This window comes from Dendrobates tinctorius, unplaced genomic scaffold (genome assembly GCF_039654945.1).
Source record: "Dendrobates tinctorius isolate UK_male_01 unplaced genomic scaffold, ASM3965494v1 ptg000044l, whole genome shotgun sequence".
NCBI lineage: Eukaryota > Metazoa > Chordata > Amphibia > Anura > Dendrobatidae > Dendrobates > Dendrobates tinctorius.
Window position 1 is genome coordinate 20,955,695 of NW_027361712.1, and position 15,092 is coordinate 20,970,786.

The 15,092-nt window shown below is 40.9% G+C and overlaps 1 protein-coding gene across 9 annotated transcripts in view; it reads left to right on the plus strand.

Moving 5' to 3' along the window:
• Nucleotides 1–15,092, plus strand: part of CARMIL3 (capping protein regulator and myosin 1 linker 3) — a 155,971-nt gene that overhangs the window by 108,534 nt on the left and 32,345 nt on the right. For all 9 annotated transcript variants that reach the window (XR_012232183.1, XM_073575419.1, XM_073575417.1 and 6 more), the window contains exons 21-26: nucleotides 915–1,087; nucleotides 3,513–3,581; nucleotides 3,668–3,761; nucleotides 4,514–4,609; nucleotides 4,703–4,831; nucleotides 11,664–11,777. Coding sequence is in view for 8 of the 9 variants with exons in the window: in XM_073575419.1 (XP_073431520.1) it covers nucleotides 915–1,087; nucleotides 3,513–3,581; nucleotides 3,668–3,761; nucleotides 4,514–4,609; nucleotides 4,703–4,831; nucleotides 11,664–11,777 (675 nt within the window). In the remaining variant the exon portion in view is untranslated. The remainder of the gene's footprint in view (nucleotides 1–914; nucleotides 1,088–3,512; nucleotides 3,582–3,667; nucleotides 3,762–4,513; nucleotides 4,610–4,702; nucleotides 4,832–11,663; nucleotides 11,778–15,092) is intronic.

The window sequence follows — 15,092 nt, forward strand, 5'->3', positions numbered from 1 at the left end:
TTAACATTAACTTTAGGAGTGTCACACCAGGATAGAGAGATGCCCGGTGTACGACGCAAAGGGAGAGGTGAAGACATATGAAAAGGGGAGCCCTGATGATAGGGAGAGTGGGAAGATGGTAACCCCTAAACACTTAATGCTGAAACCTGCGCTCTCTATCGCCTTAGACGGGTCCTTCCCCCCATGCGCCATCACGTGCCTAAGCCCTGGCTGACCCTGGGCCTAGCCCTGGATAGTGTGAAGAACAGCAAGACACCAGTCTTACTACTATGATAAGACAACACAGGCAAAGAGACAGACGGGAAAACACATAAACAAATGTAACTCCACAGGTATCAAAAGGAACACAACAGCTTCTCCAGGAGCACCATCTCCAGAGAAGTAAGGCACAGGATAGAAGCTTTATAGCTAGCATGGGAGGAAGCTAGGAAAGGGTTTAAATATGAAAGGGGCTGACACTGGAGCCAATGGAAAACTCAGCAGTTTAAACAAGGAATTCTTAACCCTTTCCACACCACAAAAAAAAGCATAAACCTTTTTAACTCATGAATGGCCGCGCAGATACCAAAGAAGACCTGTGATCATCTAGCTGCTGTGATCTTCTAATCCCAGACCCACAAAAGTCCTAGCATGGTGTGGCACATTCATGACAAGGAGACAATCACTTTAAATAGACTAAATTGATAATAAAGTACCGTATGTAAAAATTACAGAAGAAAATGGTTAAAATAGTATAAAAAATATAAAACATAGCCGTAGATTTTTGGAATCTTTTCTGATGACGGCACCTCTGTGCACTGAAGCATTACAAAGATGTCAATCCTGATGATTTCAACACAAAAGGCATTAAAACAGAACAATATAGAATATAAGGGATTATTTACATCCTGACATGTTCTCTCTGTTTCTCCCAGTGCCTCCAGTCTTTGTCTCTCGCAGACTCTCGCTTGAAGTCCCGCACATGTATTGTTTTGAATGCTCTGGGGAGTAACACATCTTTGCAGGAGCTGGATATCAGCGGTAATGGGATGTCTGACATTGGTGCCAAGATGCTAGGAAAAACTCTGCAGATAAATAGTACATTGCGGTGAGTACACAGGGATCCTACTTGTATTACTGTAACATTGTCTGGAATAATCTGCAATACAAAGGAACAATATAACGCCATGATTGAAGAATACATAAAAAAACATAAAAAACTAAATGAAACAAAAAAAAAAAGGAAAAATTGAATTTCCTTAGGAATACTGTATAACATTAACAACCATATAGGGCATAAACAAGGGGTATATTAATCCCAAATAATTGTATTTCAAATTACATACAGTGGGGAACATAAGTATTTGATACACTGCCAATTTTGCAAGTTTTCCCATCTACAAAGAATGGAGAGGTCTGTAAGTTTTATTGTAGGTACACTTCAACTGCGAGACACCGAATCTAAAAATAAAATCCCGAAAATCACATTGTATAATTTTTACATTATTAATTTGAATTTTATTACATGAAATAAGTATTTAATACAATAAAAAAACAGAACTTACTATTTGGTACAGAAACCTTTGCTTGCAATTACAGAGGTCAGACATTTTCTGTAGTTCTTGACCTAGTTTGCACACGGTGCAGTAGGGATTTTGGCCCCCTCCTTACAGATCTTCTCCAGATCTTTCAGGTTTCGGGGCTGTCGCTGGGAAACATTGAGTTTCAGCTCCCACCAAAGATTTTCTATTGGGCACGGGTCTGGAGATTGGTTTGGAGACTGACCTTGAAATGCTTCTTAAGGAGCCACTTCTTAGTTGCCCTGGCTGTGTGTTTAGGGTAATTGTCATACTGGAAGACTCAGCCATGATGACCCATTTTGAATGTTCTTACTGAGGGAAGTAGGTTGTTGGCCAAAATCTTGCAATATATAACCCCATCCATTCTCCCTTCAATATGGGGAAGTCGTTCTGTTCCCTTTACAGAAAAGCACCCCAAAGTATGATGTTTCCCCCACTATGCTTCACGGTTGCGACAGTGTTCTTGGGTTGAACTCGTCCTTCTTTTTCTTCCAAACACGGGGAGTGGAGTTTATAACAAAATGTTCTATTTTGGTCTCAACTGACCACTTGACCTTCTCCCATTCCTCCTCTGGATCATCCAGATGGTCATTGGCGAACTTAAAATGGGTTTGGACATGTGCTGGCGTGAGCAGGGGGACCTTGCGTGCCCTGCAGGATTTTATTCCGTGATGGCATAGTGTGTTACTAATGATGTTTGAGACTGTGGTCCCAGCTCTCTTCAGGTCATTGACTAGTTCCTCCTGTGTAGTTCTGGGCTGATTCCTGATCTTTCTCAGAATCATCCTTACCCCATGAGGCGAGATCTTGACAGTCATCTTATGTTTCTTCCATTTACTAATAATTGTGCCAAAGGTTGTTGCCTTCGCACCAAGCTGCTTGCCTATTGTCCTGTAGCCCATCCCAGCAGGTCTACAATTGTGCAGGTCTACAATTTTGTCCCTGGTGTCCTTAGACAACTCTTTGGTCTTGGCCATGGTGGAGAGGTTGGAGTGTGATTGAGTATGTGGACAATTGTATTTTATACAGGTAACATGTTCAAACAGGTGCAGTTAATATTGGTAATGACTGCAGAGTGGGAGGACTTCTTAAAGAAAAACTAACAGGTCTGTGAGAGCCAGAATTCCTGCTGGTTGGTAGGTTATCAAATACTTTTTTTCATGCAATAAAAAGCTATTTAATTATGTAAAAATCATACAATGTGATTTTCTGGCTTTTATTTTTAGATTCTGTCTCTCACAGTTGAAGTGTACCTACGATAAAAATTACAGACCTCTCCATTCTTTGTAGGTGGGAAAACTTGCAAAATTGGCAGTGTATCAAATACTTATTTTCCTCACTGTAAAAGACACTATTCTTTCAAAGCAAGAAGGCAAAGTGCTTATTAATATACAGGGATGGATAAATAGAACATTCCAGTGCATGCACATATCATCATAGCATTATGGGTAACAAGACAGTAATGGTCATAGTGAAAAAGATGTAAAGAGATACCAACAATCTGTGTAGTGTGCAAAATAGAACATAGACATGTTTTTGCATGTAATATGACTGGGTTCAGCCCGTCTCTGCCACCCCTTAGCTCTAGCGAAATTATTCTCTATTGTGTGTATGATACAGTACATGTATAAACTAGTGCTCTCCTATGGACTGGATTTAGTCTTTAAATAGAATTTTTACTTTTATTCTATAATGTTCTTTTAGAAATTTCTAGTTTAACCATTGTCACCTCATAATTGGCTTGAAATATCCTATGTCATCGGCCAACATGCATGCAAACATGAATTGAAGCCTACTAGACCAATCAACTTTGTCCAGCTATAAACAAATGGCTATACATATGTTCCCTACCTATGTTAGGCAATATTAGAGCTTTCTACATGTTTCTGCTGTACATGTAATGTGTATATAATGTTTGCTACAACAACCGTTCTTCCATTGCTTTGTTTTCAGGTCAGTTCTTTGGGACAGGAATGCTGTTTCAGCTTCTGGATTTATGGATGTAGCTCGAGCTCTTGAGAAGTGAGTTAGCAACAGAACATTGTCACCTCCATTTATGTTTCTACCTGTGATTTGTGTCTCACGTATACAACTCTGATACCACCCAGGAATAGAACCCTACGCTTCATGTCCTTTCCTGTTGGCGACATTTGCCAGGCATACCAGAGACACCCTGAGAGAGCTGAAAGTGCCTGGAGGAAGGTAACAGGCATGAATAGATTGGATAGATACACTACCATTATCTATACAACTATTGTTCAAATACACTATGTGGTCAAGTCAGTTTTTGCATGCGTTTGCGTTTTTTATGCGCATGCGTTTTCTAGGTATCACATTTCACAGGAGGAAAATCCTTGAAAAATCCTTGCAACAGACTTCACCAATGGGACACCGGTGGGCATGTGTGATGGGAAGGGGGTGGTTTAAACCAGTGTCTAGACATGTTTACTCTTAAAACGCATGCGTATGCAAACGCAGGCATACGCATGTCCATGTGCACGCCTGCATTCACATAGACTGTAATGCGTTTTTTTTACGAATTCCGTGCGCAAGCGTATGCATGCGTTCTTTTGACGCCTTTGGACGGACCCAAAAATGCAACATGTTGCGTCCGGCGTGTCTAGACACACACCTGGAAAAAACGCATGAGCACAAAAACGCAGATGCTTGCAAACGCAAGACCATGCGTACGCCATGTTAAACATAGGTACACATGAAGCATGCGCATGGATGCGCACGATGCGCTGCGCACAAAAATGCTAATGTGAAACCAGCCTAAGAAACATCCAAAACTGTAAATTAGGGCTGTATGTAGTAATGTGGTTGGCAAAGATTCACGTGTTACATAATTATTTTACTGGGCGGTGTAATTTGTATTGAACATGGTCGGAAGTTCTACGTATTTATGTTTTATATACTCATTGCATGTCGATAATGAGCATCTATTCTCACAGATACATAGCTGTCTCCTTCGAAACTCTCAGACGTTGACTGTCTCTGACCAAAGAGCACTTCGGCTTCAACAGGGTGTGACAAGCAGCGCAGAACAGGTAGAGCGTGCTTGCTTTCACCTGCTTCCCCTGCGCTCAACCCTTTATCTTCTTGACAATTCCTCACACTCTTTTTTTTTCTTGAACCAATAGATGCTACATACACTTTCCATGCTGATACATGATCACATCAATGCTCTGCGCTCCTGTGACCTGGAAACGGTACAAGAAGACATCATATGTGCTAGACAGCTCCTCAGAGATGCCAAGAACTGTCGAGCAGTGAGTGTCTCAGTTAGTAGTCACTCGCCACATTCCATGCATCCGAGCTAAAATGACGATGAATATCAATAAAATGGAGACAAAATGTATATAAAGTAACATTTCATAGTAATGTCTGGTTCAGCCTCACATTAATTATGGCCCCTTTGGGTTTTACTGGCGATGTTTTTATTCTGGGAGGAAATTGCGCTTTAAGATAATTAGCTAAGCAGATAAGGATTATTTAATATCATAGTAAATATGACCTTTTATAAATTATGCATGTGCAGCTTGTTTTACATATTTTTCCATCCAAGTCAGCATTCCAATAAAAAGTAGAAAATTACTGCAGTAAGCTGTTTTTTCCTGGCTTAAAAAAAGAACATTTATTCACAGCTTTATAAAAGAATTTGGTAGAACAGTTGGTATAAAATACTTGAACATGATAAGACTTCACCTTTTTATGCGAAGTCCTTGAAGGAAGTTATGAAGTGAGAAAAAGAGACTTGCCCATGAACTGGGAACACCACAAACAATGTTTCATATAGTGAACAAAAAATATATTTTATTTTGTTCAACACAAAAGGCACAGACAAAGAACAACACTTGATCCATAAAAACAATTAAAAACATGCAAAAAATGCAATCTGGTCATGTCATATAATAATGATTCAATGACCCTCCCGCATCCAAAAACCCACAGATGGGCGCACATATATAGAGTCAGAATATGCTCCACACATTAGATATGCAAAAAAGGAGGCACTCTATAGTGCAATATCATATAAATGGTAAAAAGCCCTGCACACTACAAGTATGACTATTCATAGCACCATGCAAATAGAAAATTGAGCCAATATAACACAACAGTTCAAATATCAATATAACAAAATATCACTAAGATGTTGACGTTGATGCAGCTATCGCTGTATGTTACCCAAGGATGAGAGGCAAAAGAACTTGATCCATCAAAAATGCTCCTTGAAGCATGAAAGTGCATAGAAGAAGTAAAGTGCCTAGTGCAGCTGTGGGATAAGATGGTGGGGGGAGCAAGGCCCCACGCGTATCGCCACTACCCACGTGGCTTTCTCAAGGGAGAATAAAGCGCTGAACGTCTGGTTGTGCCAGAAGTATTTATGTAAATAACACAGGTGCGAGATAATCAAATAAAGACTTACGAACATGAGGTGTGAGGAGTCCGCATGGCCGCGGCTATCTTGTTGGCATCAGAAAAAGTGTTAATAAAGTTGGGCAGACGATAGAACAGCGCATGCGCTAAGCTCATAATTATGCGCGTGCGCAGACAGCGCACTTGAGCCCTGTCAAAATGAAAACTCGATCCCCATTGCGGGGAGAAGACAATTATATAGCGCATGCGCCGGATCCATATTGCGGCGCGTCCGCGAACGGCGTATTTCAATGCAATAAAGACCTTATCCCCATTACAGGGAAGGACATAGTTATGCGCATGCGCAGATGGCGCACTCAAGTCCTGTCTCAAGCCAAAGACTCAATCCCCATTGCAGGGAAAAGACAATTGCACAGCGCATGCACCGGATCAATACTGCGACGCATGCGCAAATGGCATATTTCAATACAATGAAAACCTTATCCCCATTATAGGGAAGGACATAATGACGCGCGTGCACAGACAGAGCACTCAAGCCCTGTCATAAATGAAAATTCACGGCATATTCCAATATAATGGAAACCGAATCCCCACTACAGGAAAAGACATGATTATACGCGTGCGCAGAAAGCGCACTTGAGCACCGTCGCAATCCTCATTGTGGGGAGAAAACAATTACATAGCGAATACGCCGAATCCATACCACGGCGCATGTGCAAATGACATTGCAGTCCAGTAGAGACCTAATCCCCATTACAGGGAGGGATATCAAATGGTCAAAGTCACGCATGCGCCGTGAAATGTAGAGCACTATGCACACAATATTATAAAGCAGGTATTGGAAAATGCTAGATCTAAAGACTGGGCATGTAAAGTGGTTATTTAAAATACCAAGAAAATTATACAGCGCATGTGTCAGATCGAGAATGAAGCGCATGCGCAAACAACGTCTATCAGCCCTGTCACAAAGGAGACTCTTATCCTTATAACAGGAAAAGGCGTCAAACAATGCAGCCACGCAAGCCCTGTAAAATGCTGTGTATGCAGTAATGAAAAATAGAGATTGGACATAGACATATGGATGCTGGATCGAAACACAAAGCATACAAAGTGATTGCTTAAAATGCCAAGGAAATATAATGAGCACGCTTCAAGCCAATGATGGTTAAGCACGCTTTGGACAGATAATAAACACAATTTTAAGACCAATATAAGGTTGTTTGGATACACGGTGTATAATATACCAAACAGAGTCATAAGCGTCTGAGCTGAATATGGGGAGTCTTTGGCTTGAGACAGGACTTAAGTGAGCCATCTGCGCACGCGCATAACTATGTCCTTCCCTGTAATGGGGATAAGGTCTTTATTGCATTGAAATACGCCGTTCGCGCACGCGCCGCAATATGGATCCGGCGCATGCGCTATATAATTGTCTTCTCCCCGCAATGGAGATCAAGTTTTCATTTTGACAGGGCTTAAGTGCGCTGTCTGTGCACGCGCATAATTATGAGCTTAGCGCATGCGCTGTTCTATCGTCTGCCCAACTTTATTAACACTTTTTCTGATGCCAACAAGATAGCCGCGGCCATGCGGACTCCTCACACCTCATGTTTGTAAGTCTTTATTTGATTATCTTGCACCTGTTTTATTTACATAAATACTTCTGGCACAACCAGACGTTCAGCGCTTTATTCTCCCTTGAGAAAGCCACGTGGGTAGTGGCGATACGCGTGGGGCCTTGCTCCCCCCACCATCTTATCCCACAGCTGCACTAGGCACTTTACTTCTTCTATGCACTTTCATGCTTCAAGGAGCATTTTTGATGGATCAAGTTCTTTTGCCTCTCATCCTTGGGTAACACACAGCGATAGCTGCATCAACTTCAACTTCTTAGTGATATTTTGTTATATTGATATTTGAACTGTTGTGTTATATTGGCTCAATTTTCTATTTGCAATAGTGCTATGAATAGTCATACTTGTAGTGTGCAGGGCTTTTTACCATTTATATGATATTGCACTATAGAGTGCCTCCTTTTTTGCATATCTAATGTGTGGAGCATATTCTGACTCTATATATGTGCGCCCATCTGTGGGTTTTTGGATGTGGGAGGGTCATTGAATCATTATTATATGACATGACCAATTTGCATTTTTTGCATGTTTTTAATTGTTTTTATGGATCAAGTGTTGTTCTTTGTCTGTGCCTTTTGTGCTGAATAAACTAAAATATATTTTTTGTTCACTATATGAAACATTGTTTGTGGTGTTCCCAGTTCATGAGCAAGTCTCTTTTTCTCACTTCATGCCTTTATTCAATTGACATGCCTTTGGAGAACCCGTCTTTTTAATACAATATAGCGGTGCCCTCCTTTCTATTGTTTTGGTCCTTGAAGGAAGTTATCAAGAGATGAATTTTTAAAGCCAGTTTTGATTGTTGTCCCATTGTCCTTATTTGCATTACATTTGTTAAGGCATAGGGCCCGAGACAACAACGTGTTTATGCTGTAATACACCTTGAAATGTTCTTACGCCAGTCTCTGACAGTTTTGCCAAAATGGGAGTTGGCAGCGGAATGAGCCTTGGCAAAGTCTGCCTGACAAATTCATGAAATTTTAGGCTACGTTACCAAAAACATACTTTAGTCCCTCTTAATGAATGAGCAGCATTTTACTCTAACGGTCACTTCATTAAGACTGGCATGCAAAGCATCGGTGTTACTGAATCGGGCCCATAAAGGTTGATAGATTTGGCAGATCTTTAGAACTGTTTCATTTTTCACTTTTTTAATTGACCCTCCTACTGGACTGAGAGTTTTAAAAAGTTACAATTCATAAATCTTACTTGAACCTCACATAGATTACACCCACTTTCAAACTTGATAATGCAGGCGTAAGTTAGCAAAAATATGAAGATTTTGAAACAAAGTCATGCAACAAAACGTGTGACTTTTTTCACGCCCAAAAACTGATACTTAAAACCTTGATACATTCCTGTGTTATGTGATATGCAGTATCAATAGATTCATTTTGGATTTACTTAGTATCGTCTTAAATTGGAATACATATTTGTTTATTATGCGCCTTTCTCTGCCATGTACTGTATAAACTATTGAAAGTCTTCATTAGTCTGTATTATTACCAAGTAAACCCAGGTAGATGCCAGGACCCTCTTGGCTTGGATAGCCCGGGGCAATTTCAGTGAATGTGTCTTATACCTGTCAAACCAAGGATGGAGTAGATGGCTCTTTTTCCCTTGGGTGATCTTTATCCTACTTCAGCATAGGTAATACATTTGCATATAGTGACATTACAACAGCTATCTCTTCCAACTCATCCTCAACTCATACTTATCTCCCCCTGACACCATCTTTCACCAAATGTTTTCATGTTCAACTGGAAACACAATGTAATAGTGACTGCAGAGTTAAATAAAATCTTTTGTGTTTTTTGTTTGTTTTTTTAATTTGTGCCTGTCTGTTGCCGAGATATTAGCAAAAGTATTTGGCAGCTAATGAGGTGACTTTTTTTTACTCCAAGAGGGTGTTATACAGTTTTCACTGCGGGCCTGTACTTCTTTCCCTTGTATGATGCAGATCAGTCATAAGCAGGCAGCAACACAGCAGAAAAAGAACACACCTCACCACAGCTTAGAGCTGGCTCACTGTATGAGATATGTGACACACAGGTCTGCTCTTTTGGTCTAACCTCCTGCATTAATACAGATAAACACCTTTCAGATAAGGTCTCTGTGACAGGAATGGCAGTACAGCTGAGTTTTGCTGTGTCACTATACAAACTATTAGCTCTCCTCTTATAACACTGTCACCTCTTCTGTACTGCCCCTCCACCACACTGTCTGTCCAGAGATGTGTCATTATTCACAATAATATCTGCTGTGCTCAAATTGTAATCGCCCAGCAGTGAGATCAGAGAAAGATCTCATTACATCTCATACAAGAGTAGTTGTAATCTGCTCTGCAGCCATTGTTACATCTTGTGACCAGCTCAACATAAAAAAATGGTAAAAAGTCCTCTTTAACCCCTTCACGACCTTGGGATTTTCCATTTTTCGGTTTCAGTTTTTGATCCCCTTTTTCCCATAGCTTCCACTTTTTGATCCCCTTTTCCCCATAGCTTCAACATTTTTTATTTTTCCGTCAATATGGCAGTGTGAGGGCTTGTTTTTTGCGGGACGGGTTGTGCTTTTGAATGACACCATTGATTTTTACCATATAGTGTACTGGAAGCTGGGGAAAAAAATTGGTGAAATTGCAAAAAAAAAGTGCAATTACACAATTTTTTTTTATTATGTTCACTAAATCCTAAAATTCTTGTGCCATTATGATTCTCCAGGTCATTACGTGTTTGCAGATACCACACATGTATAAGTTCTTTTTTATTCAAGTGCTCAAAAAATTCAAAGTTTGTATATAAAAAAAAAAAAGTGACAGGGGCGTCGATCGTCAGAGTTTGCGGCGCTCTTGTGGCGCGATCATGTTAAAGGCTGCTGTCAGATTGTTGACAGCGGCATTTAACAGCTAAGAGTGGATCATGAATCCAATCGTGGTTGTTAGAGGTGCAGGGCAACTGATCAAATCAGTGTCATGAGCCAGAATGCAGGCTCTGGCGTTGAGGAGGGAGGATACATGACCTATGATGTACCTATAAATCATATGTTGTTAAGGGGTTGAAGATCATCATCATTAGCAGCACATCATTCTGTGTAAATAGAAGGTGTGCTTCTGAGAACAATGAAACTCTATGCTCAGAAAATGATCATTTTGTGCATGTTGGTGCGGTCAGTCTGTCTAAACGATCATCAGCTTCTATATAGTCAATGTATGGTCATTGAACAGTTGCAATCGTGTGGTGTAAATGCACGGTTAGGGTATGTTCACATGTTGTGTTCTTGCTGCATTTTTTTGCTGTGTTTTTCAGGATCCTAAAGTTCGGCTTTGCTTCCGCCACAGCAGTATGAACAATGCAAGGTGTTAGGTCACCAACGCAAGATGTGTGTGAAACCATAAAATCATTTTAGAAAAGGGCAATTTGATCAAGTGGGAAAATATTTTTATGTCTGAGAAAATAGTAACTATTTTGAACAAAAAAGTTCAAATGAGTTCATGAAAAAATACACAATTACAAATGTAACAGCTGGGTAGGTTGACATTGGCAGAGCATTGAGTTTGTAGGACGCTGTTTACTTTTACACTTTGGTTGGCCCTTGAGTTGATCAGGTATTGTTCAATTTCACACCTTGGTGGTCCAAGGTTTAGTTGGTATGCATCACTAATTTAATTAAACTGTACTATTCCTAATTGACATTTTCAGTTGAGGAGACCAAGATATTATGGTTTAAACTTGGGAAAATCACAAAAATAAATGGGTTTCACATCCTGCTGTAACTGCTTTTTTCACTAAAAACGTAGCAAAACATAATACCTGATTTTTTTTTTTAAGCGTTTTGCATTTAATTATTGATTTTTATGGGTGAAAATATGCTGCAAAAACTCTGAAAGAAGTGACATGTTGCAGTTTTCTAAAACACAGTAGTTTTCCAATTCAGTCAGGAAAAAAAAACAATGTGTGTGAAATCTCATAGCTTTTGTTGGTACTATAAAATGCAGCTCAAATTTGCATCTAAAACTCAATGCACTGCTTTTTTGTATAGGTTGCTGTTCTACGTTTTCTGATTCTACTCCATTTGCTCTTCTTTCCTTCAGTTATTACCACGTCTCCTGGAAGCAGGCAGCTGGCTGTCTCCTTCAGGCCCTGCGCAGAGGCTACTTGATACAGTCTCATATGAGCTCTCTCGAGCAGTGGACAGGGAATTGCAGGTAACCAACTTCTAAGGATCTAGTAACTTCACATTGGTGTGACACCCTATTTTGTATTGCTTAGATAACGCCATATTGTCACCATTGAAATAAGTCCTTGTGCACGTTGAAGTTCACAATCTACAGTGGTTTGCAAAAGTATTTACCTCTTTTGGCTTTTTACCTTTTTTGTTACATTACTACTTGTGTTTAAATATTTTTGTAATCCGATTTCTGTGTGATGTATCAGCACTAAATAGCCTAAGTTGGTGAAGTGAAGTGAGAAAAATATAGTCATAAATTAAATTTATGGAATCAAATAACTAAAAATTGTCATGTGCATATGTATTCACCCCTTTTGCAATAAAGCTCCTAATAATTCCTGGTGCAAGGAATTACCTTCATAAGTCACATGCTTAGTGAAAAGAAGTCCGCCTGTGTGCAATCTAAGGGTCCTGTATCACTTAGCACTTAGCGATGCACCAGTGATCCCGACAAAGATACGACCTGGTAAGGATCGCTAAATGGTCGCTAGTAAGCTGCCAAGCAGGCAGATCTCTTCAGCGACGCAGCAAGGATCCGGCAATCCTTGTAACGACCTCGCCAGTCGTTGGTACCTTGTCACACAGCAGCTTTTCAGACGATTCCCGCCTGCAGCCCTGAGTTCTGCGTCGCCAACGAGGTCGCTCGTCAGCATCAAACACAGCGATGCGCGAAAAAAAGGCCCAGGACATTCCAGCACGATCAGCAATATCCAGCGGGGGGGGGGGGGCAGTCGCTGCTGCGTGTCACATGTAGCGAGATTGCTGGCGAGGTCGCTGTTGCGTCACAAAATCAGTGACGCTTCAGCGATCTCGCTATGTGAGAAGGGGGCTTAAGTGTCACATGGTCTGTCAGTATATACACACCTTTTCTGAAAGGCCGCAGAGGTTGCAACACCATTAAGCAAGAAGCATCACTAATCAAACAACATTATGAAGAACAAGGACATCTCCAGACAAGTCAGACACAAAGTTGTTGAGAAGTTCAAGTAGGGGTTGGGTTAAAAATAACCCTAACTCTGGGCACCATTAAATCCATTATCATCAAAAGAACATGGTACCACAACAATCCTGCCAAGAGAGGGCTGCTCTCCCAAACTCAGCCTAGGCAGGGCGTGCATTAATCAGAGAGGCAGGACAAAGACCAAATGAGATGCAGAATTCCCAAGCAGAGACTGGAGAATCTGTCTATATAAGCAGAACACTCCACAGAGGTAGCCTTTATGGAAGAGTGGACAAAAAAAAGCCTTTACTTACAGTCATGGCCAAAAGTTTTGAGAATGACACAAATATTATATTTTCACATGATCTGCTGCCCTCTGGTTTTTATGTGTGTTTGTCAGATGTTTTTATCACATACAGAAATATAATTGCAGTCATATTATGTGTAACAAAAGGTTATATTGACAGATAGAATGAGTTAATGCAGCAAGTCAATATTTGCAGTGTTGACCCTTCTTCTTCAGGACCTCAGCAATTCTCCCTGGCATGCTCTCAATCAACTTCTGGATCAAATCCTGACTGATAGCAGTCCATTCTTGCAAAATCAATGCTTTTATTTTGTCTGAATTTGAATGATTGACCACAAGTTCTCAATGGGATTAAGATCTGGGGAGTTTCCAGGCCATGGTCCCAAAATCTCTATGTTTTGTTCCCTGAGCCATTTAGTTATCACCTTTGCTTTATGGCAAGGTGCTCCATCATGTTGAAAAAGGCATTGTTGATCGCCAAACTGCTCTTGGATGGTTGGGAGAAGTTGCTCTTGGAGGACATTCCGGTACCATTCTTTATTCATGGCTGTGTTTTTAGGCAAGACTGAGAGAGAGCCCATTCCCTTGGCTGAGAAGCAACCCCACACATGAATGGTTTCAGGATGCTTGACAGTTGGCATGAGACAAGACTGGTGGTAGCGCTCACCTGGTCTTCTCCGAATAAGCCGTTTTCCAGATGTCCCAAACAATCGAAAAGGGGATTCATCAGAGAAAATGACTTTACCCCAGTCCTCAGCAGTCCACTCCCTGTACCTCTTGCAGAATATCAGTCTGTCCATGATGTTTTTCCTGGAGAGAAGTGGCTTCTTTGCTGCCCTCCTTGAGACCAGGCCTTGCTCCAAGAGTCTCCGCCTCACAGTGCGTGCAGATACACTCACACCTGCCTGCTGCCATTCCTGAGCAAGCTCTGCACTGCTGGTGGCTGATCCCACAGCTGAAACACTTTTAAGAGACGGTCCTGGCGCTTGCTGGTCTTTCTTGGGCGCCCTGGAGCCTTTTTGGCAACAAGGGAACCTCTCTCCTTGAAGTTCTTGATGATGCGATAGATTGTTGACTGAGGTGCAATCTTTCTAGCTGCGATACTCTTCCCTGTTAGGCCATTTTTGTGCAGTGCAATGATGACTGCACGTGTTTCTTTAGAGATAACCATGGTTAACAGAAGAGAAACAATGATGCCAAGCACCAGCCTCTTTTAAAGTGTCCAGTGGTGTCATTCTTACTTAATCATGACAGATTGATCTCCAGCCCTGTCCTCATCAACACCCACACCTGTGTTAATGGAGCAATCACTGAAACGATGTTAGCTGGTCCTTTTAAGGCAGGGCTGCAATGATGTTGAAATGTGTTTTGGGGGCTAAAGTTCATTTTCTAGGCAAATATTGACTTTGCAAGTAATTGCTGTTAAGCTGATCACTCTTTATAACATTCTGGAGTATATGCAAATTGCCATTAGAAAAAATGAAGCAGTAGACTTTGTAAAAATTAATATTTGTGTCATTCTCAAAACTTTTGGCCATGACTGTACACACAAAAATTATAGGGCTCGTTTTGAGTTTGCCAAAAGATGAGTGGGAGACTATCCAAATGTATGGAGAAATGTGCTGTGGTTAGATTAGACCAAAATTAAACTTTTTGGCCACCAAAGTAAACGCTACGCCTGGTGCCAAACCAACACAGCTCATCACCCAAAGAACACTATCCCTACAGTGAAACATGGTGGTAGCAGCTTCATGCAGGGACAGCGAAAATGGTCCGAGTCGAGAAGATAGATGATGCGAAATAAAGGGATATTCTAGAGCAAAACCTGTTTCAGTCTTTCAGTGATTTGAGACTGAGACACCTTCCAACAAGACAATGACCCATAGCATACTGCCAAAGCAACATTTGAGTGGTTTAAGGGGAAACGTGTGTTTTGAAATGGCCTAGTCAAACCCCAGACCTTAATCCAATTGAGAATCTGTGGTTAGACTTTAAGATTCCTGTTCGCCAGAGGAACCATCTAAGGCCGGCTTCACATTTGCGTT